Source organism: Stenella coeruleoalba (assembly GCF_951394435.1).
Source record: "Stenella coeruleoalba genome assembly, chromosome: 4".
NCBI classification, from domain to species: Eukaryota; Metazoa; Chordata; class Mammalia; order Artiodactyla; family Delphinidae; genus Stenella; species Stenella coeruleoalba.
Window position 1 is genome coordinate 61,910,405 of NC_137149.1, and position 22,242 is coordinate 61,932,646.

General features: G+C 42.3%; 1 protein-coding gene across 1 annotated transcript in view; it reads left to right on the forward strand.

Annotated features, from left to right (window-relative positions):
• Window positions 1–20,609, forward strand: part of NWD2 (NACHT and WD repeat domain containing 2) — a 203,043-nt gene extending 182,434 nt beyond the window's left edge. The window contains exons 4-7 of the mRNA XM_079920327.1: window positions 3,341–3,544; window positions 6,042–6,186; window positions 11,970–12,559; window positions 16,472–20,609. Of these exons, the coding sequence (XP_079776453.1) occupies window positions 3,341–3,544; window positions 6,042–6,186; window positions 11,970–12,559; window positions 16,472–20,404 (4,872 nt within the window). The 3' untranslated portion in view covers window positions 20,405–20,609. The remainder of the gene's footprint in view (window positions 1–3,340; window positions 3,545–6,041; window positions 6,187–11,969; window positions 12,560–16,471) is intronic.
• The last annotated feature ends 1,633 nt before the right edge of the window (window positions 20,610–22,242 follow it).

The window sequence follows — 22,242 nt, forward strand, 5'->3', positions numbered from 1 at the left end:
ATATTCCTGGGCTTCACTGGCTGTTGACGAAGAATTGTCAATTACTAAATCCCATATTTAATGTTTTGCCTGTTCACCAAGTCCTTCACCCAGTGGCCAGACTCCACTGTTTGCCTTTGGGGATTCCTCCAAAAAGTCCAACTTCTACTGCTTAGAAGTCTACTTAGTCCCTTCCCTGCCCAGGTAGGTTTGCTGGATAATTCTTCCCAGTACTAAAACCTCACTCTTCATGACAGATTTTTCTTTTTAATTTTTTAATTTTATTTTTTGACTGTGTTGGGTCTTCGTTGCTGCATGTGGGCTTTCTCTAGTTGTGGCGAGCGGGGGCTACTCTTCGCTGCGGTGCGCGGGCTTCTCATTGCAGTGGCTTCTCTTGTTGTGGAGCACGGGCCCTAGAGCGCGCAGGCTTCAATAGTTTGGCACACGAGCTCAGTGGTTGTGGCTCTTGGGCTCCAGAGTGCAGGCTCAGTAGTTGTGGCACATGGGCTTAGTTGCTCCATGGCATGTGGGGTCTTCCTGGACCAGGGATTGAACCCAAGTCCCCTGCAATGGCAGGCAGATTCTTAACTACTGCGCCACCAGGGAAGTCCCCATGAGAGATATTTCTGACTGAGGGTGCTGACTATCCTTATCCAGAGTTAGCCAAGATGAATAGGATAGTCACCAAGCTGGCTACCTTTAAAAAGATCATCTCCCTCTGTATCTGTGGTAGAGTAAGAGGGCATGTCTGCTCATTTACCCAAGTTTAACAGGAGAGATTTTAGAAAAGGAATTGTTAAGTGAAAAACAACTCTAATTAATATTATTTTTGTTGCATACAGCCTATTGTCAAGAATAGCCCAAAACAAATGCAGATTAAAATAAACGTGCTCTAGGACTGCTGTGGTGGTGCAGTGGTTGAGAATCCGCCTGCCAATGCAGGGGGCACGGCTTTGAGCCCTGGTCTGGGAAGATCCCACATGCCACGGAACAACTAAGCTCATGAGCCACAACTACTGAGCCTGCGCTCTAGAACCTGCGAGCCACAACTACTGAGCCCACGCACCACAACTACTGAAGCCCGTGCTCCTCAACAAGAGAAGCCACTGCAATGAGAAGCCTGTGCACTGCAACGAAGAGTAGGCCCCGCTCGCCGCAACTAGAGAGAAAGCCTGCACACAGCAAAGAAGACCCAATGCGGCCAATAACTAAATAAATAAATGTTTAAAAAATAAAAATACAATAAAAGTGCTCTTAATTGGCATTTAGGGCTGAAGTGAAGGTTGCTGACAAAACTGGTACTTTCCCAAATTGTTACTCTACCTGCTGAGATCTGAAATATTATCTTTGAATAAAAGAAGAAGTTTCAAATAAGAATAGTACAAACACTAAGGATTTCTTTCTCTGTCTTGGTTCATTCATTTATTCAACAAATATGTTTTTTAATATTTTCTGTATGCTAGGAATAAACAGTTCTGGCCTCTGCCTTCATGGGGCTTACCATCTTGTTTAGGTCACAAATTTATTTTGGAAACAGGTCTACCCAGGACTTTTATTCCCTCACCTGACTATGTGAGATGAAAAGAACACTGTGGGTTGCAGAGGTAGTAAGAAATGCCCCTAAGGAAGCCAAACCACAATTCTCCTTCCAACGGATACACAAGGCTGGAAGTTTATGGTAAAGGTGCTAGTCAACAGGAGGAAAGGATGAAGATGCCCACAAGTTAAATAGAAATCTTCCCATGGATACTATAAAGCAGACCAACTTGCCTTGGATAGTATAGATCTTTGTTAGAGTTCTGTATGTTCCTTCCTTGTTTCTACTAGATAAGACATGGAAGATTAATTGAAATACCAGGTGCTATATAAGCTAATATTTTTGTTAGCTTAAGTCAGTGGTTCAGGCACCAGGAGAGCTTACTAAAACAGAGATTCCTCAGCCCTATGACCAGAGTTTCTGATTCAGAAGGTCTGGGGATGAGCCTGAGAACTTGCAAGCCTAACAAATTCCCAGGTAACACAGATGCTGCTGGTCTGAGGACCACATTTTTAGAACATGAGCTTAAGCAAACACTTAGAGGAGCCTTGAAAATGTTGCTCCACAAACGAGGATAGACAGCATCATCGGGTTTAAAATTTTTAAATACCTGTTGTTTATCTCACTACAAAATAATACAAATGTATTGCAAAAAACAGTTTTAATAAAAAAGCAATAAATTCATAAAACAACCAAAGTAAATTCAAAACCATCCACTGAAAGATAGCCATGAGTAAACTTGCTGTGTATTCTTATAAAATCTCTATGTGTATGTTTATGTCTACAAATATATACGATCTCTCTCATATATATATAAGATATATATACAACATTGAATTCATCTTGTATGTACTGTTTTGTAACTTACCTTTTCACTTAACAGTATATTATAAACATCCTTCTGCATCAATACAGTTCTAAAACATAATTTGGCACATCTTTTGAATAGAGTTACCGAAATATATATAAATGTATTTAAATGTTCCCACTTGCTGGACACTTAGGTTTAACCCTTTTCTGTTCAAACAGGTTCAACATAAATATGCTAAGTCATTTTGTACATCCTTAATTATTTTCTAAGGACAGATTTCCAGAAGAAAAATTGCCAAAACTCATGTATGTTAAGTCTTTTAGTACATATCGCCAGACTGCCCTTCAGAGAAATATTGGATCGATTTACACAACCATCAGCTGTATAGAGGTATTTTCTCACACGTCCACATGACGCTGAGCATGTGTTTTCCTTTGCCAGTTCAATAGGGAGAAAATGATACCTTGTTTATATTTTGAATTTTTTCCAGTTACCAGTGGAAACTTTATGTGATTTATAGTGACATCACATTCAGCGATCTCATACTTCTTTCACTTGTAGCTGTGTAAATCTGGGGCTTAGAATCAGACTATAAACTCTATACAAGGCAATTTTTTTTTGTTTGTGAGTTTACATGTTTGATATTTCATAGAGTCTAGCATGTCATTTTTCTTTGTTACAAACAAACAAACAAAATTTCAAAATAGACAACCTTTGTTAGGTTACGTAAACTTTGGGAAATTTTCGTTGCTACAAAATTCTGTATTTTTGATTTGTCTAATATGATATGCAATCTCAGTATGTGAATTTATTATACTACGATATAAATGGACTAATTTTACTTATGAAATAATCCATGTGAAAACGTATCCAGTGTGATTACAAGAGACAATGGATAGAACAAAGTATCTTCTTATCTATTTATTAATATTTATTGAGTGGCCATATGATATGAATACTGAAATGGACTTTCTTGATGATACACTAAACTGAACTTTCTCGGTGATACACAGGGACTCTTAGGTGAAAAATATGGGAACATCCGAATCCCTGGAGAAGTTGAAGCGTCAGAGTTTGAAATGATTTTGGATGCTGCCATAGAGGCGAAGCTGGAGACCAAGTTACTGGAAGAGTGGTACTGTCGGGACGAGAACGCGGTGCCAGCAGCTTATTACCTCAGACCCAAATCGGAAATGCTGAAAAGCAATAAAAATGCAGTAAGCTATCTTTCTCTCCGAAGTATGTCTCTCTCCATGACTTTAAACAGTTTATGTCACCCAGGGGTAGTTTTCGCCACAGAAAAGGCACAGTAGACAGAAAATTATTCTGCCCTGGACCCTAAATTTCCTTTTAACAACTAAATCCAAAGCTAAGAAATCTTCTAATTTTTAATCCACCTTTCTTTTTTGGCATCTCAGACTTTCCTGCTGGGGTCTTTTCCTTCTTCATGAAGTATATCTCTTAGAAGTTCCATTAACAGAGGTCTATTAGTGATAAATTCTGTTTATCTGAAAATATTTGTATTTTTCTCATTTCGCTATAACGTGTCTCTATATATTCTGACTGGTGTATGTTGTGCTTCCCACATTTGCGAATCCATGCATTCTGTCAGTTTTGGAAATTTCTCAGCCATCCTCTCATCAAATAATGTCCCTCCTCTATTCCTTTTGTTCTTTCTTTTGTGCTCTTTAATTAGATGTACAATAGATTGCCTCAGTCTATTCTCCACATCTCTTTTTTAAATTTGTTTAACTTTTGCTTTTTATTTTTTTAAATTTTATTGAAGTATAGTTGATTTACAATGTGTTCATTTCTGCTGGACAGTAATGTGATTCAGTTATACATATACATACATTCTTTTTCATTTTCTTTTCCATTATGGTTCATCACAAGATATTGAATATAGTTCCCTGTGCTTTACAGTAGGACCTTGTTGTTTATCCATCCTATATATAATAATTTGTACCTGTATCCTCCATGTCTCTTAATTGTCTTTTATATTGTCAATTTCCTTATCTTTCTGTGCTGCTGTCCAGAAAATTATTTTAGATCTTTCATCCAGTTCATCAATTTTCTTCTTCAGCTGTGTCCACTCTGTTCATGCTTGAGTTTTCAAGTTCAAGAGTTATATTTTTAATTTGTGAAAGATTTTTTTTGGGGGGGGTCTTTTAAAAATCTGCCTAGCTGTTTTTTATAGTCTCTAGTTTTTTAATTCAGTATGTTCCTTTAACATTTCATACATTGTTAATTTATATTCTTGTGCCTTATGTAGAATCTTGCAGTGAGGTTGAGTCATGCATGAATATGATGGAAACATTAGCATTGTCTCTTCTCCAACTTGGTTCCCAAATGTATCAATCATGTGTCCCCCGAAACTGAACGAAGGAGGAAGAGAAAATGGGTGGGACTATTCATTGCACAGATATTTTAGAGATTAAAAGAAGGCATAGCTATCCATCCCTCTTCCAAAGAGAACATCCTTGATACATTCAGCACCCAGGCAGCTCTGAGAGGAGAAGAGCCATGGGTTAGCAACAGCTCTTCATTTAAGGACCCTGTGTCCATACTCCAATATAAAATAAAAAGTTAAAAAAAAAAAAGAACCCTGCGTCTTTGTCATTCTGACATTTAGCATAAAGCATGCTCTCCATGCAAAATGAAATCATGTCAGATGCCTCGATTTTTCTTCTTCTTCTTCACATGCATTTTTCAAAGTAATTATCTGCAAGACTATGGAGATGAATATTGGGGTAAACCCCAAACCATTCTCTTAGGTAAATATGCCAGAAGTAAAGGTAGTAGCTGGTAAAGCAGATATCAAGAAACATGATACCTCAAGAAATCAGTTTTACAAAGTTGTAAAACTTACACATATATTACTATTTAATTGGCTTTAGTTGTTCCTTCTTCATTTGATTCCATGATCGTCTAGGGAAGCTTCAATTATTCTCTAAACCCCACATGATATTTCTGCATAAACTGTTGTTAAGTAAATGAATGCTTGAATAAGATTATCAGCAAGACTCTATAAATGTTACTTTCTTGGTAGGTACTCCTATTTTATTTCCTAAAGGATCATAAAAATAAATGAGGAAGAGGGCTTCCCCGGTGGCACAGTGGCTGACAGTCCACCTGCCGATGCAGGGGACACGGGTTCGTGCCCCGGTCCGGGAAGATCCCACATGCCACAGAGCGGCTGGGCCCGTGAGCCATGGCCGCTGAGCCTGTGCGTCCGGAGCCTGTGCTCTGCAACGGGAGAGGCCACAACAGTGAGAGGCCCACGTACAGCAAAAAATAAATAAATAAATAAATAAATAAATGAGGAAGAAACAACTAAAGACAATTAAATAGTAACATGAGTACCTTCCCTTTAACTGTCTCTCCTCTTTAGAGGGTAGTGAAGATATGATTTTGTTATGACATTTGTATCAAAACTCAAGCAGGAAATACATGGTATATTAAGAAATCCCGACAAACAAATCCTGTTTGGATTCACACCGTTGTGTCACCTGGGCAAGTGCACATCACTTTCAGGGTACTGGGGAGAGGAAATGAGATACTGACTGTTAGGCACCTATTATGATAAGGCAAAGAGTAGACTTTCAAATAACTTGCTCTTAAAGAGTAGACTTTCAAATAACTTGCTCTTGCTCGTAAAGACTGGGTCTTCTATGATGATTTTAAGACCAATATTTCACTTTTACAATTCCATAGGTGCAGCCCCCTGCCAATGCTGAGAATGAGAAGACCTGGCAAGAGATATCAGATGAGATCAAGAAGGTATTTAAGGTTGCTGTAAAACTGTTACATGAAAAGAGGAAAATGAAACACAGCCAAGCCAAGAGGTACCTGTTCTCAGGTAATTTTTATGCATCTTCAGTAAACTGAGGAATAGATAAATAATAGATATATTCGCCGCTTCCCTTTTATGGTTCCGCAAATTTAGTTGCATTTACTGCCCGATGAAATTTAATTTTTCTACATGTTTCCATCTCCTGGGGAGGCAGGTATTCTTTTTATTCAAAGATAAGCCTTTACTTAACTTGAGGAATTCTCCAAAAATGTGACTTTAAAAGAACACAGAGGAGGCTGGATATAATAGACCAGACTCTGCCACTGTTTCTCAGTTGAGCTGCTCATTCATTCACTCAGCAAACACTTATTGAGTGCACACCATATGCCAGGCACTGGGACTACAACAATGACAAAGAAGGCAAGGTCTCTGCTCTCCTGGAACTTACTTTTTTAGTGGGGGCAGCGGGGATAAGTGATAGGCAATCAGATAAATGAACAATATCATTTCAGAAAGGATAAGTGCTACGAATAAAACAAAACACAGTAACAGGATAATAGGGACTGATGAAGGCTGCGGGGGGTCCAGACTTAGATGGGGCAGGCGGTAAGGAAATGACTTTCGAGCCAAATGACAGAACGAATCAGAGCCGGCAATGCCATATCTAAAATAGAGAATTCCAGGCAGAGGGATTACCAGGTTCAAGGTCCCTGAGACAAGAATGTGCTTAGCAAATTCTAGGAGCAGGAAGAAGGTAAAGGTAGCCAGGCTTGGAGAAGGAGAGATGAGATCAGAAGGTGGGCACAGGCCATAATAAGGACCTTGTGTTTTATTCTGCTGTCAACAGAAATAATCAATAAACAATTTCTAATAGGAATAGAAAAGAATTTTATTTGAGCCTGAGGACTATAGCCCAAGAGACACAGATTTAAGAAGTACTTAAACTGTGTTGCACCTGACTGCAAAATGGGGGAGGCTCATATAGGCAAAAATCACAAAGTTACAGTTAGTCGTCACATGAGTAATTTATCAAGAATCATCATTGGAGCTGACAAGAAGTCAGGATGCTTGTCAAATAAGGATTGGTTGGGGTCTGAAGTGGTCGCACAGGTACAAGGGGAGACCTTGAGACCTAGGCAGATGCTAGCAGATATTGTTTTAAGAACGACAATATCCTTGTATCCTTGAGTCTGATACAGCTCAGAGAATTCAAGTTCTCAGTGATACAGGAACATGTCTGAAAGCACATCCCAATGGCCACCCGGCTCCATTTTGAATGCCTGAACCACAGTTATTCCGTTTTGATTTTTAAATGGTTAAATCAGATTTTAGTGGTTAAATCAGAGGTACAATGCCTGTTTGACAGGCCAGAAGACAGGCTGTTGTAGTTAGCATAAACGTCAAGCCAAACCATGTGTAAGCCAGAATGACTTCCCATACCTGTGACAATTTCTTCCATCACTGGGTAAGATGGGAAGCCATCGGAGGTTGGGAAGTAAGGGAGTGGCGGGATCTAATTTAACCTTAAAATAAAAGTCTCCCCAGCTACCGAGCAGAGACTCACTTGTGGGCCTTTCTCAGCAGTGGAAAAGAGGCTTTACTTTGAGGAATTGCCCAGGAAACCACATATCTGAAGAAATATCTCAGTCACAGTTTCCAGGGGACAAACACGCCTGGGTAAAAGTAATCAGTTAAGTAGCATTTATTTTGAGAGTTGATAGTAAAGAATTATTGAAGAAAAAGCAACAGTAGTTGCATTTTCAGACTGGTTTTGTGAATGGTGTAGCAAAACGTTTGTGAAAACCGAAGAAGCACTTGATATCATTCTCCTTGGATATATATGTATTTCAAGCTCAGAGGAATTATATATAATTTTGACAAATTCATTCTCCTGACGCTGTCAAAAAATTAGGTCTTATTTTAGTTCTCCCTAAAAGTACTAAAATTGGCAGGAATAAGTACTATCTTTAGAATATACAGGTTAACATATATCCTTATTCCTTTGGGATCTTTTTGACCCATTTAGAAGCCCTGGTTCTTCAAGGGCAGAACTACCCAGTTTTTAAAAATATGCTGTATTAGGAAAAAAACACCAAGAGCAAAAACTTTCCTATTCCTGATGTAAGAGACACCAGTTAGGGGAGGGTATCCTTTCGCTTAGAGTCAGACAGCTCAAGTGTTCAAATATTCATCGGCAAACACTTTCTCTTAATTTTCTCCACACTAAAGAACATGGTCCACATGGATAGCCATATGAAGATTAATAATCTCATACTATGTAGTACGAACTACTACACGAGGACTATTTTCTACTTGGGGTTACATCTTAAAGATATGCATGATCATGAAATTTTTATTTACTTTACATTCCAAACTCATTTTAAGAGAATGGCTGCACAATGAAAATTGCTGAAGAAGGGCCAACTCTTTGAAATGAATAGAGTATATTTGTTTTGTGCCTGTCTCTCCAGCCTATCAATAACCAAGGTTGTGGTTGGACCAACCCTTATGCTTCCTTCTATGATTGCAAGATACCCTTCGGCAATCACCATCAGGAAAGTTTGAAAAAATAAAGCCTTATTACTCACAGGAGCTGGCAATTACACAGCACACCTGGGGCCACACAGCAAGGTCACAGAGAGAGAGAGAGAGCGAGAGAGAGGGAGGGAGGGAGGGAGGGAGAGAGAGAGAGAGAAAGAGAGGGAGGGAGGGAGGGAGGGAGGGAGAGGGAGGGGGAGGGAGGGAGGGAGGGAGAGAGAGAGAGAGAGGGACGGAGGGAGGGACGGAGGGAGGGAGAGGGAGGGAGGGAGGGAGGGAGGGAGGGGGAGGGAGGGAGGGAGGGAGGGAGGGAGAGAGAGAGAGAGAGTGAGTGAGCGGACATTGGGTTTTGCTTTTACTGGGCTCACTCTTTATTGGTGAATTTAAAACATAAGAGCGGGAATTTAAAGCACAGGAAGAGAAAAAAACAAGTGGCCCAAAATTTCAGTGATTACTGAAATCAACCAAGATCTCTAAAACAAAGGAACCTCAGTGAGTGGAGGTGGCCTGGCTCTGTATGTGTGGTTGGGGATGAGTTTGTTCAAGATAGCCATCATTGAAGTGGATGTATCAGCAATCAAAGCTCAAGTCAGACACATATTACAAACAAACAAAACAAAACCCCCCAAAAACGTCAGGGTTTGTGCTACAATAGTACTTTAATATTTTTAAGCATACCAGATAGAACCTGGAAATGTGTACTATTTATATTTGAATGTATTTTTTCACAACACTTCCAGTTTTATCTTTTTAAATAACAGGAAAGGAAGAGAAGTAAATTAGACTCCAAAACAGTGCCCTACTGTGAATGCCACAACTGAGTGGTCTTGGGAATAGTAGAGAGCTGAACGTCTCATGAATGATAGCTGCCAGGGTTGGGAATCTCCCCCTAGTTTTACCTTCATCAGGTTCTGTGATGGTTAAACTTTAGGATATTAAGGAAAACGCAAAGACAGAAAACAAATACATTATTCTAGTAAGGGGGACGCTTATAATATTCATTGACAAATAAATATCAGGAATTATTATTAATAGAAGTCCCCCAAAATGTTGAGGATGCACTTTGCTTCTAAAAATAACTCTACAGAGTTGATTTTGTCTCGCATGACTCATTTATTCAGGGATATTTATCAACCAGACATTCTTGCATACAGCCTCTTTTTATCCCCCTGAGCCAAGCTTGGATGGGCTCTACCAGCTTGATTTGTCTGTATCTCTTTTCATGTTGCATTTATGATCAACACGCCTGATTGGCACTCTGTTTCCATAGAGGTGATACCAAAGTCAGGTTACAGTTGGTCTGTTTTCTGGGAGTCAGGGGTGACAGTACATATCTCTAATTATCATCCATTACATACAGATACTACAGGTGGATCACCTCCTTTCTCTTCATGTTACTCGGTATACAGCACTGGCTAACCTAGTGTGCCCCTAGCATTGTACCCAGATGGTTGGAAAAGAGATGGGCCAAAGGCTGCTTTCTGTGGGAGCTCATAATGTCCAGATTTCTTACATCTTCGCCTGTCTACATTATAACAAGTTCTTAATCTTCTATAAAAAGAAGAGTAGATATATGTTACAAAAGCTCCTTTAACTGGCCTCCTGAACCAACTTGCCTGAATAAAACCCTTTGTAAAACATACTGATGTGAGGGCTTCCCTGGTGGCGCAGTGATTGAGAGTCCGCCTGCCAATGCAAGGGACACGCGTTCGTGTCCCAGTCCGGGAAGATCCCACATGCCGCGGAGCAGCTGGGCCCGTGAGCCATGGCCGCTGAGCCTGCGCGTCCGGAGCCTGTGCTCCGCAACGGGAGAAGCCACAACAGTGAGAGGCCCGCGTACCGCAAAAAAAAAAAAAAAAAAAAAAAATACTGATGTGAATGGCACAGCTCACTCAACACTGGTGGCTATACACATGTCTTTTTTACTTAAGTCACAAATTTTTATCAATTGCTATCATTACTGGAAAAAAACAGTATCACAGAAGTTCTGCTAAAAGGCACCATTTTAAAATAAAATTCCCACCTTCCTTAATAGTTACTCTAGAGAATACATCTATGTTCTAGGTTTTGCTCGATGTCGGCGTTGTGGCCAGCACATTGAGATGTTCTCAGTTACGACCAGACCCATCCCTCCCCCCATGTTTCCACCAGATCCCAGCCCAGTAGTCACCCCCTTAAGAGAGCCTCCCCTGACTTCTCCAAGTGGGTTAGACCTCCGGGTGGGTTTGATCTCATGGCACCATGTTATTCACCTTCACGGGCCTAAAAATAATCATAATACATTTGTGGGACTCTGTGATTCATGTCTGCCATCCTCCACTGGACTGTAAGCTTCATAAGGGTTTGTTTTTTTTTTAACATTCTCAATTTTCTCTTACCATTGTATCCTAAGAAACTAGCAGCGTACCTGGAACATAGTAGATGCTCAATTAAGACCAATCGGATGAAGAAAAGCAGAAAGGCAGAGGAGGAAGGGAGGGCAGCCCATTTTAAAAGCCTGCTTGCCTTAAAATTCATTTCCATTGGTTTAATTATTTTATTTATTTTTTATTTGACTTCCCTAAAACCATGCGTAAATGATATTTTTATTACTACTGATCCAATTTTCAATGTTCTTATGGGGCCTCAAATGATTTAGAATGCTTATTTACTTTTATGTAAACATATGTATTGTAAGCCCTAACATGGTTTCTCTCACAAGAAATAAAGCTACAAACTAAGTCATTTTTCTGTACCTGCTCTGATGGATATAATGGTATTTAACAGTGACATGGATAATGGATAAATAAAATCAGCACATAAGTATATTTGAACCCGTTTTTATATTTTTATTTCCACGTATCTGTCTGGGGTACAATGCATCTCAAACAAAATGGTGAAACCACGTTGTAAGGAGAGACTGAGAAGGAAGCAATAGACTAGATACATCACTTGGCCTCTTCCTCATTCTCTCCTGGCCCCAGTCCGTGCCTGCTCTCCACTCTTAGAACTCCTGAAGTCTGGGAGGGAAGCCAAACAGGAACTTAAGTGTCAACCAGAAGCTTGGTATGCTTTCTTTCTTATGCTTATGTTCCCTCAGGTTGCGGAGGAAATGAAATCATTTTATTTAGAACCCATTGTTCTGGGCTCCAGGCTGTTTAGGAAAAGACAAATAGGAAATTAAGGAATTGAGAAATTATTCTAGAGACGACTCTGCTACACACTATAAGCAAAATAAACTACCACTAATGACTTGAGAGTTATGCGCTCGGAGCGTGGGTGTGTTGCATCTTTGTTCTAGACAATAAACTCCTTGCTGTATTTTCTTTCAGCTATAGAGGATGAGTTTGACTTTGCTCTAGGGAAGCAAACTCCAGCATTCCTGAAGAAATGTGTTTGCTATATTAGGAAAATTGCTAACATTGAGCGTTTCGTGAAAATCCCGGAGATGGGAAAATACATGGATATAACTGGAGCAGAACCAAGGATTATTCGGGACCCAGAAGCCCAAGAGAAGCTGATAAAACTCCGGGATGAGTTTATTCCTACCATTGTTGCATCATCTAATCTGAGAGTGTACACATCTGTTACTCATTGTGACATGAAACTAGGCTATTCCCAAGAAATTGAAAACCATTACATAGAAGGACTCGGTAAACAATTTTATGAGGACATGATTGACATAATTCAGGCCACGGTACAACAGAATTTTGACACAGAAACGGATACACTCTATGACGAAATCCTTCAGCATTCATCACTATGTAAAACGTATGCCTCCTTCTACGAGTACAAATGTGAATCTCTAAACATCGTGCATAAATACATTCTTCCAAGCAAAACTGGGCACATCAACCCTCTTGTTATATACGGTGGACCGTGCACTGGGAAGACCCTTCTGCTAGCTGAAGTAGCAAAGAAGGTAAAAGCCTATTCTTTTACATGTATATTTGTAAAAAATTTTACTTTGGGGAAAAGATCAACTGATCAAATTCACTTCCATTTTCTGTGTTTACTATCCGAATTATAATCGGTCCTTTAGGAATGGATACTTCAGTGTTTCTCTTTTGCTGGTATAACAGTTATACTGAAAGAATAAGACTCACGGGGTCCAATTCTAGAATAGCTTTGTTTTGTCTCTTACTGTTCAAACTCATGTTATGGGGCTAGTTCTCACCTAGATAGAAACTAGGGCAGATCTCACAACTCTTCTCATCACTCTCAGCAAAGACAAGCACTCCAATCGCTTCTGGATATTAACTCCATCTCAGTTCAGCAATTACTATGTCCAGTCGAAGATGATAATTAAAACTTCAGTCTACATCTCCCTGCCTGAGCCGAGGTCGACCATACACAAGGCACCTCCAGTGGGAAATAGGGACACGGCCACCTTCTCTTTTCTTTCAGCACACAGCACTTCTTCCCCTCTGTCCCTAACCCCAGCTGCATTCTGACCCCTGTAGGGTTGTGGTTTAGGGGATGTAGGAAAGGTAAGGTGGCCAGAACATTCTTATATGACCAGTACTGTTCTGACCTGGGTTCGGCACTCTGGTCCTGGCAGGTGTTTAACACTTCTGTTTCTTCTGAGGTCTTTTCATGGTTTCCCAAAGGTCCTTTCCCTCCCCCATCCCCCACCTTGTCCTCACTGAGCATCTCTCACCTACAGTTCCCTAGGGTGACACAGGGAACTGCATTGCTTTTCTATCTAGCTGGTCACCTCCATAGCTCCTAGGCATCCAGCAACACACATTTCTAGTATCTTTCTGCCAAGAGCCTCTCCACAACCCAGCAAACCCCCTTAGACCTGGGAAAACAGAACCGACAGAAACCCTCGTCAGCTCACGCTTGCCAGTGGCCCACATATGATACATGGGAAACACTCAGGTATTGTTTTGCCCTGAGAAACTCCAGCTCCAATACGGCAGCTCTCTTATCACTCCTCCATCAGAGCAGCTAGCCAGCCTCATTCACTCAACCTCCATATTCCTCAGATGTCATCAGATACAGATAGCCATGTCTCCCAAGCCCTAGGGGGCGTCCTGAAAGTGGTCCATTGCAGCCCCTTTCCCTAGGCTAGAACTGAGGGGTGGGCATCTCTCAGCCCTCCCCTTTGGGAGTGGGGTGGTGAGAGATACAGCCCACGGCATCCTCATCTCCCACTTTTTTCTTGGCCTCTTGAATCTCTTTTTCAGGCTGGAGGTGGGTAGTCCATCAAAGGTAGCAAAACTAATTTTCAAAACTCCCTTTCAAGTCTTGCAAGATGGGCCAGACCTTCTATCTGAATGCGGTATCTATTGTCTAAACCGGCTGACACTAGTACCAGTTTTAACCTCCTGTTACACTTGCTATAAAAGGCTGATGGTTTATATTATCCTGGTGTTACTTCAGAATCTTCGTATTGTTCTTCCCATGGTCAGTCTCTTACGAACAGATCTTTCTTTAACTTTGTGAACATTCTCATGATTTATCACGTGCTACACAATTTCAGGTAGGTCATCTTGAGGACAAGAACTGGAACAATTGTGTTGCACCTTATGGGGGGATTACGTTCCAAAGTAAGGTCACAGGAGACAATCGGGTGTATCAAGCTTATTGGGTTGGCCAAAAAGTTCATTCGGGCTTTTCTGTAACACTTATGGAAAAACCTGAACGAACTTTTTGGCCAGTCCCAATACTTGCAAAGTCCTTAGGAAGGCCCATTTACAATCTCTCAATCTGCCAAGCCCAGCTGCTGGTTTTTCTTCCTGTGTTAGGATGTGCTTTCTTTCTTTAACTGAACACCCAATGAAATGGCAGGCTTACACTTTAGGGACATGTTGCATCAAAATAAACGTGTGCATGTGCACGTGTGTGACTGTCTGTCTTTGAACACTACTTTTTACATCCATCTTCAAACTTTAGAATTATTCCAAGGAAGCAAGATAGTAACACTACAAGGGGAACTGAAATCAAATGAGAAAACATTGGTGTATGCATTTCACCCTCATTCTGGGGCTTTTTCCTTGTGGAGCAGGGGAGGGTAAAGGTGGTTGGAGGGCCAATGTGCATGTGATGCGACCCTGTGTGTCTAGCATGGGAGTTACATGATGTGTGCTGATATGCCTGTATACATACGCAGTTCCTGTGGCCAGTGTGGCAACAGTTAGTCAGGTTTCTGAGCTCTCGCTGTTGCGGATATGTTGTCCAACCACCAGCTCTCCTGAGGAGGCTTGCCTATTTCCAGGTCCCCTGCCTGGACTCTGCCTGCTTCTCCTCCCTCCTGGGGAACATCTGCTCCCCCCACCCCCTGCCACCCCCACCAACAACAACCTGTGCTCTCGTGAGCTCATGTTCCTTGTAAGGATGCAGACAGGCTTCCCGTGTTTATCTCCAGGTTACCTCCTGTGCAATCGACTTCTCCTTGGACAAGAGCTCATGATCAGAGGGCCATTCTTTACAGACATCACACATCCCACAACACGTGATTGGGAGGAGGGAGGACGATGCATATAATCACCATAAGCCATCCACATAGGGACAAACAAACTGTCTTCTGTTTCTGATTTGCCACCGAAGGACAGCTGTAAAATGGCAACATTACCTTCCTCCAAATTAGCTTCAAAGATTTGGGCCAAACACCGACAACGAGTTGCTTATTTTCCTTAACAGTTCATTCTGAAACTGACATCCATGAATCTTTTCTAAACTTACTCATACGTTAACCTGAACTACCAATTGGGGAAACAAGTTTCATAAACTTACTTCTTAATGTGTTAAATAATATGTCTTTTTCTAAGAAGTATCCTCGGTGAATTCCAAGGATTACTGAATAGTATTTTCTCCCTAAAAATATACTTTGGAGTGTTTTATACTTTGATCATATCCTTTTTTGTCTTTACCTTTCCAGACAGAAAAATATTAAACCTAGCACCCCCCTCATATACTTTCTCTCTTTAACTATACAATTTAAAAAGGGAGAGTGGCAGAGAGAGAACACTAGAATGAAGGTCAGATATGACTTCTACTCCATTTTCATCTCTTGGTAATCATTTAACTCCAAGCAAGCTATTTTTGGCCTTGGTTTCCTCTTCTGTTACATGATACTGTAATCCCATGTGCCCTACAGAGAGACAATACGAGGCCTGATGACTGCCTGTGTTATATAGTAAACTGTCTGTTATGAAGCACAAATTCAGCAAAACTCATTTAACCAGCATTATATAGATTTTTATGGTAATGATAAAAAATAATCATAATGATGACCCTATAGCATCACAGTAAAGTGTCTCTGAATCATACAAGATTATAATCAGTATCATTTTAGTGCTGAGTATTTTGATTGCATTCTAATTAACTGGAAATGTGGTCAGCCACATATATAGCCTTATGTGATCTCAATTAAGGAAATTATTTGACTCAGTATAATGTGTAGGTCATTACTTAATCTATTCATTAAACAAATATTCACCAAGCACCGACCATGTGCCAACAACCATGCCAAGAAATGGAAATTCAGCGATGAGAAACTAAACATACTAGATATTCGGGTTTACAGTTTGTGGAATGCTTTGTAACTTTTGGAATACAAGCTAAATTCTGCCTTGTGATTGACGAATACTGTGATCACCATTTTAATACCTTTAGTAGAGGGAGCCTGAGGGTCTCACCTACAGACTTTAGTGCATGAGCCTTCTGACAGCTCTCTGACCATCTCAGGTTTTTCCACTTCCTGGTTCTAAGGTACTTTCTGCCTGGTCAGGGTTACCAGAAGGCTGATCTCTGCAGAGGGCAAGTGTTGTTGCATGTGACCATGTGAATATATCTCTCCATTCTAAACATCACCTTTATGTTCTAGGCTTATGGCTGGCTACATGAAGACACAGGACCAGAATCTGACCCAGTCATAGTCGTGAGGTTTCTAGGAACCACAGACATGAGTACTGATCTTAGGACTCTCCTTCTAAGTGTCTGTGAACAGTTGGCCGTGAACTACCGGTGCCTGGTTCAGAGCTACCCTAAGAAGATCCATGACCTCCGCGACTTATTTATAAACCTGTTGAATGAGTCTTCATTGCAGAGACCCCTCGTGGTCATATTCGATGCCCTGGAGCAGCTCTCAGAGAGCCACGAGGCCAGGAAGCTCTGGTGGCTCCCGGTTCACCTTCCCCGATTCGTCCGGATTGTCCTCTCCACGCTGCCCAACAAACATGGGATCCTACAGAAACTAAGGTGCCTTATCCACGAAGAAGACAACTACATCGAGCTGATTCCCCGGGACAGGAAGATGTGCAGCCAGGTGCTCAAACACCAGCTGCTGCGGGTCAAGAGGAAGGTCACGTCGGGCCAGCAGATTTACGTGAACAACGCCTTCTCCAAGTGCACATTGCCCATGTTTGTGAACCTGACCTTTAGGGAGGTGAGAAACTGGCGATCTCACAGAGACGTCGATGAATCCTCCCTCTGTGTCACCGTGCACGAAAGCATAGAGCAGCTCTTCTGCTCCCTGGAGAGGAAGTGTGGGCAGAAACTCGTCTCCCGGGCTCTAGGTTACATCACCATGGCCAAAATGGGTTTGAGTGAAATGGAGCTGGAAGACGTGCTGGCCCTTGACAACAGTGTGATGAATGAGCTCAACGAGAGCGTCAGGCCCAGCAATCCCCTGAGGGTACCTTATCTGTACATCGCGAGGCTCAAGGAGGGGCTCAGTGGATACTTAATCGAGAGACACGTGAAGAACATCACCCTCCTGGTCTGGGCCAACAGACACCTGCAGCTCATAGCCCAGAAGCTATATCTGCAGGATAACAGTGACCTGCATGAAATGCATACCATCCTGGCAGACTATTTCCTGGGGGTCTGGTCAGGGGGCAGAAGGAAAGCTTTCTGCCTTGGAGACCCCTACCTGAATGGCTGTCTTGACTTGGAGAGCAGAAGCCTGCTTGAGGAGGAAAAGCATTTCACGGAGCAGGCTTCCTTCGACAGGCAGGCCCCGGACCAGCCCTGGGTCTTTCAGTGCAACCCACTGGAGCCTGACATCTTTTTCGTCAACCATCGGAAAATGTGTGAGCTCCTGCACCACCTGACGAGGTGCGGGAAAACCGATGACCTGCTCTACGGCATCATCATGAACTTCAGCTGGCTTTACACCATGATCAAAATTGGCCAGTTTGACAAGGTGCTCTTGGACATCGAGCTGGCTTACAACTGCTCGCAGGAGAAGGAGCTGAAGTTCCTGGCGAGCACCCTGCGCAGCATCAAAACCAAGGTCGTCGCGTTCCCCGGCTCCCTTTCTGCAGAGCTTCAGCAAAGACTGCTGCCCGTCGTGAGTTCCCTGCCCAAACTCAGACACCTTCTTTTAGAATGTGACAAAGATGGGCCCAAATACTGCTCCATCGTGCCATTACACTCATCCATGGATGTGACCTATAGCCCGGAGCGTCTTCCCTTGTCATCTAGTCACCTGCACGTCACCGAGATCCTGCCCACCTGTAACCCCAGTACGGTGCTCACAGCTTTAGAAAACGGTTCCATCAGCACGTGGGATGTGGAAACGCGTCAACTACTCAGGCAGATCACGACGGCCCAGTCTGTCATCCTGGGCATGAAACTCACCAGTGACGAAAAGTATCTCGTGGTGGCAACGACAAACAACACCTTGTTGGTTTACGACAATGTAAATTCTTGCCTCCTGTCTGAAGTGGAAATCAAAGGGACCAAGCATGGAAGCGGCTCCACCTACATCAATGGATTTACACTGTCCGTCAAACACGCTCTGGCCTGGCTCGAAGCCAGCAAGGACGTCACTGTCATCGATCTGCTCTACGGATGGCCCCTATACCAGTTCCACTGCTGGTACGAAGTGACCTGTGTCCAGTGCTCTCTGGATGGCGTGTATGCCTTCTGTGGACAGTACCTGAACACCACTACCATCTTCCATTTAGGGAGTGGAGAAAAGTTATGTACGGTGACGTCTGAATTTTCAGGTGGGTTTGTGAAGTTCCTTCTTATCTTGGACACGGCTCAGGAAATGGTAATGGTAGACAGTGAGGGAAGCCTTTCTGTTTGGAACACTGAGGACATCTCCAACCCCCAGCTGACCGATGACTTTGACTGCCGAAGAGAAGATAGTGAAGTGGTCAGCATTGAGCTTTCAGAGGACCAAAGTGCAGTTCTGATCTGTAAAGCCCTCAGCATCGAGCTCTTAGATACCGGTATGTGGAAGGTGGCTGAAAAGTTCAGAGCGAAGCACAACGAACGCTTTATATCGGCTGTGCTGTCCAAGAATGGAGACTGCATCATTGCAACCATGGAAAACACCTCGGCCGTGTTTTTCTGGAGGCGGGACACGGGACAGTGTATGGCGAGCTTACAGGAAATCTCAGGTACCATAGTCAAGTTGGTGAAATCCAGTCATCACAACATGCTGCTATCTTTATCCACCAGTGGTGTTCTTTCTATCTGGGACATAGATATAATCACAGCTATGTCCAACATAGATAAGACTGGAAAACCCATCCAAAGTCTGGTGTTACCCGCTAGGGGGGAAATCATTTACTCCCTCGATGGCTCTGATTGTGTTCACAAGTGGAACTTCAGCAGTGGGTTCCTTGAAGCAGTATTTAAGCATGAAGGAATAGTTGAACACTGTGTGTTGACATCCTCTGGAGACGTCATGGTGACATCGGATGACAAGAGCAGCCAATACGTCTGGCATACCAGCAGCGGTGAAAACCTCTTCCGAATTAATGGGCAGAGAATATCTCAGCTGCTGATTACCCACAATGACCAGTTCGTGGTCTCTCTCTGTGAGGAAAATGCCTCCAGGGTTTGGAGACTGGCCACAGGCCACAGGGTATGCAACATCCTGACCACTCTGCAGAATGCCTTCATAACCTCTGCAAATACCTTCGTGGTGGGCATGACCAAAAGCAAGGTGCTGGCAGTCAGTCTTTGGACGGGAAGCATCACCAAGAAGGTCTGCTGCGAAGACGGCACCACCATTGTGAATTTTAAATTGATCCCCGATTGTCCGGACATCATTGTGTTTATCACGTCAGCCGAGACGGTGAATATCTGGAGTCTGACAGATGAAGTGATCTGTCGCCGTGTGCAACTTCCAAACAACTTCCTGAAAAATCTAGAGGATTTTGAAATTTCCCCCAATGGAAAGCTAGGCATTATTTCCAGGGGAGATGAAAATATCAACGTGCTGGATTTACACAGCGGTAAATTACGGGTGGTTCACGCCTCTGGGGTCATCTGGAGGCACAGGTTGTCTCGAGACGGTCGCTACCTGGTATACATTTGTTTCCGAAACGGGGAGGAAGAGGATGAAAATGGTGCGATATCCAGTTTGATTGTCATGAGACTGGCCGATGGCAAAAATATCGGTGCTTGCTCCCTTTACAAAACTCCAACTTTTCTTGCCCTCTCCCAGAGGCACCTGAACATCATTGTGGGTTTTGACGACGGCAGTATAGGGATATACACGGTGGTGGACCGCGTAGACGCTGCACTGAAAATTAAAATAGCCACTTCAAATAGCAGACAAATTTTCAATAATGCGACACAGACATCCAGGCCAAAGTGTCATAGTTACTGTTTTAAAATGTCTGTGGATTGCTTATGGAGAGAGTCCACTGAGGTCTTTGCAAGAGACAGTCCCATCACAGTGAGTGACTCCATGGAGCCCAACGAGGCGACGCCCTCCAAGAAACACAACTCTTGCTATGACCGGGTGTGCTCCGCCCTGGAATCCAGGGGCCACAGCTATGCCCCTGACAACTGACAAAATGTTTTTCCTGCTCAGCAGAAATACATAATATGTAAAAGAAAAAAAAAGTATCTTCTGTATCCCAGATGATAAACACTCATTCTTAAAGGACAGGAAAGATGCTGGAGTCCCAATGCTAATTATTGCCATGCTCATGAAATGTACAGAAATGTGAAATTGGTTGTGAGGTTGGTCTTCTTGACAAAATGTATCCAGGAACGAAGTCTTAACAGAGAATTTCTACAAATCGCATTTACATGGCTATATCAACTGGAAGTTAGAGGGTAGTTTTTAAATTAACTGGACGGGAAGAAGCAGCTTAACTCATCCCATTGTCCAGATGAGAGAGGCTAGAGCTACATAGAGACCATTTGGACTGAAATTAGTTCTACAGCGACTGGTTGAAATTTGTAAACACAAATTGCTGTTGGACTTCAAGTGATTGTGTGGATAACTAAACACAGCCTTAATCTCTCCTTACATTTTATGATCCTGACAACTGTGTCAATCCAGTCTGCAGATGGAAGGTCTAAAGGTGCAAAATAATGTAACAAAAATGCCCAGATGTACTCCCAGTTTCCCAGGAGAAAGGATGTGAAGTGTGAGGCCACAGACTGACTGGGGCAAGAGCTACCTACCGCTATCATAGGGCTACTGAACACACAGAGTCGGTCTTCATTAAAATACAGTTGTGACAACTGCATGCAAGGGTTTCTGTATAATGGAACACATGATTTTTAAACTATTTTCTGGGCTGCAAAAGAACACATTTACTAAGAAACCACAATCTTTTCATGTCATTTTGAAATGTCTATTTGTGCTGGGTGTAAAAAAGAGTTACAGAAAGGGCATTACAAATTTGGTCAAAACACCTGTTCATTTCTATCATTGTACTAACAAAAGGCTGTGCTATGGAAGTCAGTTGTACCGAAGCATAGATTATTTCCTAAATCCCTGCAGTAAATCTTAATAGAAGGAAAGCTTTCTCGACATGCCATCTATGGAATACTGATGACATCTGCCTTACTCTCATTCCTCCTCTTTCCTGTGTAAAACGCAGATAGCTGACCAAATACTCTGGGACAAACTGAATATGCCTGTCTTTGTGCTAAAATATTCTGTAATCTTAAGGGTGTCCAAAGGCTCTTTACTGTCCCTGTTTGTACTCACTTTCTTACTTCTACACACTATGTATCCTTTATCTGTCACCCTTTCTGCCTGAGGACTCTCTAGAGCCTTTTATAGTCTTCTCCGTTTCAAAGCAGAAGCTGTGAAATTGGTATTCGATGTTTTTAAAAACTACTCCTCCTATTTAAAAGAAAATATTACATCTCAAAAGGGGAAAGTGATTTTCTTCCTTCCCTATCCTCCTCATGGCATGTCCTTGGATGCCTTTCCAAAGGGCGTCAGTAGTGGGGGTTTGGTTTGGTTTGAAAGGGACAGTGGTGACTTGAGAAGGCAGAATAATGAACAAGGAACTGACTTGCTTTCAGTCCAGCTCTGCCATGAACTCATCCAATATTCGTAGACAGATCTTTTAACCGCCCAAATGTATTGTTTTTGTAAACTGCAGAATAAGGGTAGCGATACCTCCTGCTATTGCTCTCATAGGGATGTGAGGGAGAAATGGGAGAAAAAAGAGAGTGACATCTTAATTGTTAACGCTAACGCAAGAAACAAAGTGATTTAACCCACCGGGAATCCAAGCCAACTGTATGTCAATTTGGAAGGCGGCTCGACAGGTAAGCATACAGAGATGTGATTCCAATATAGACACCCACTCCCTAGTGAAAGACTTTTTTTTCAGTATACTCCTCCTGGTCTAGCTACCAGCCAGGGAGGTGGTAGCCCAG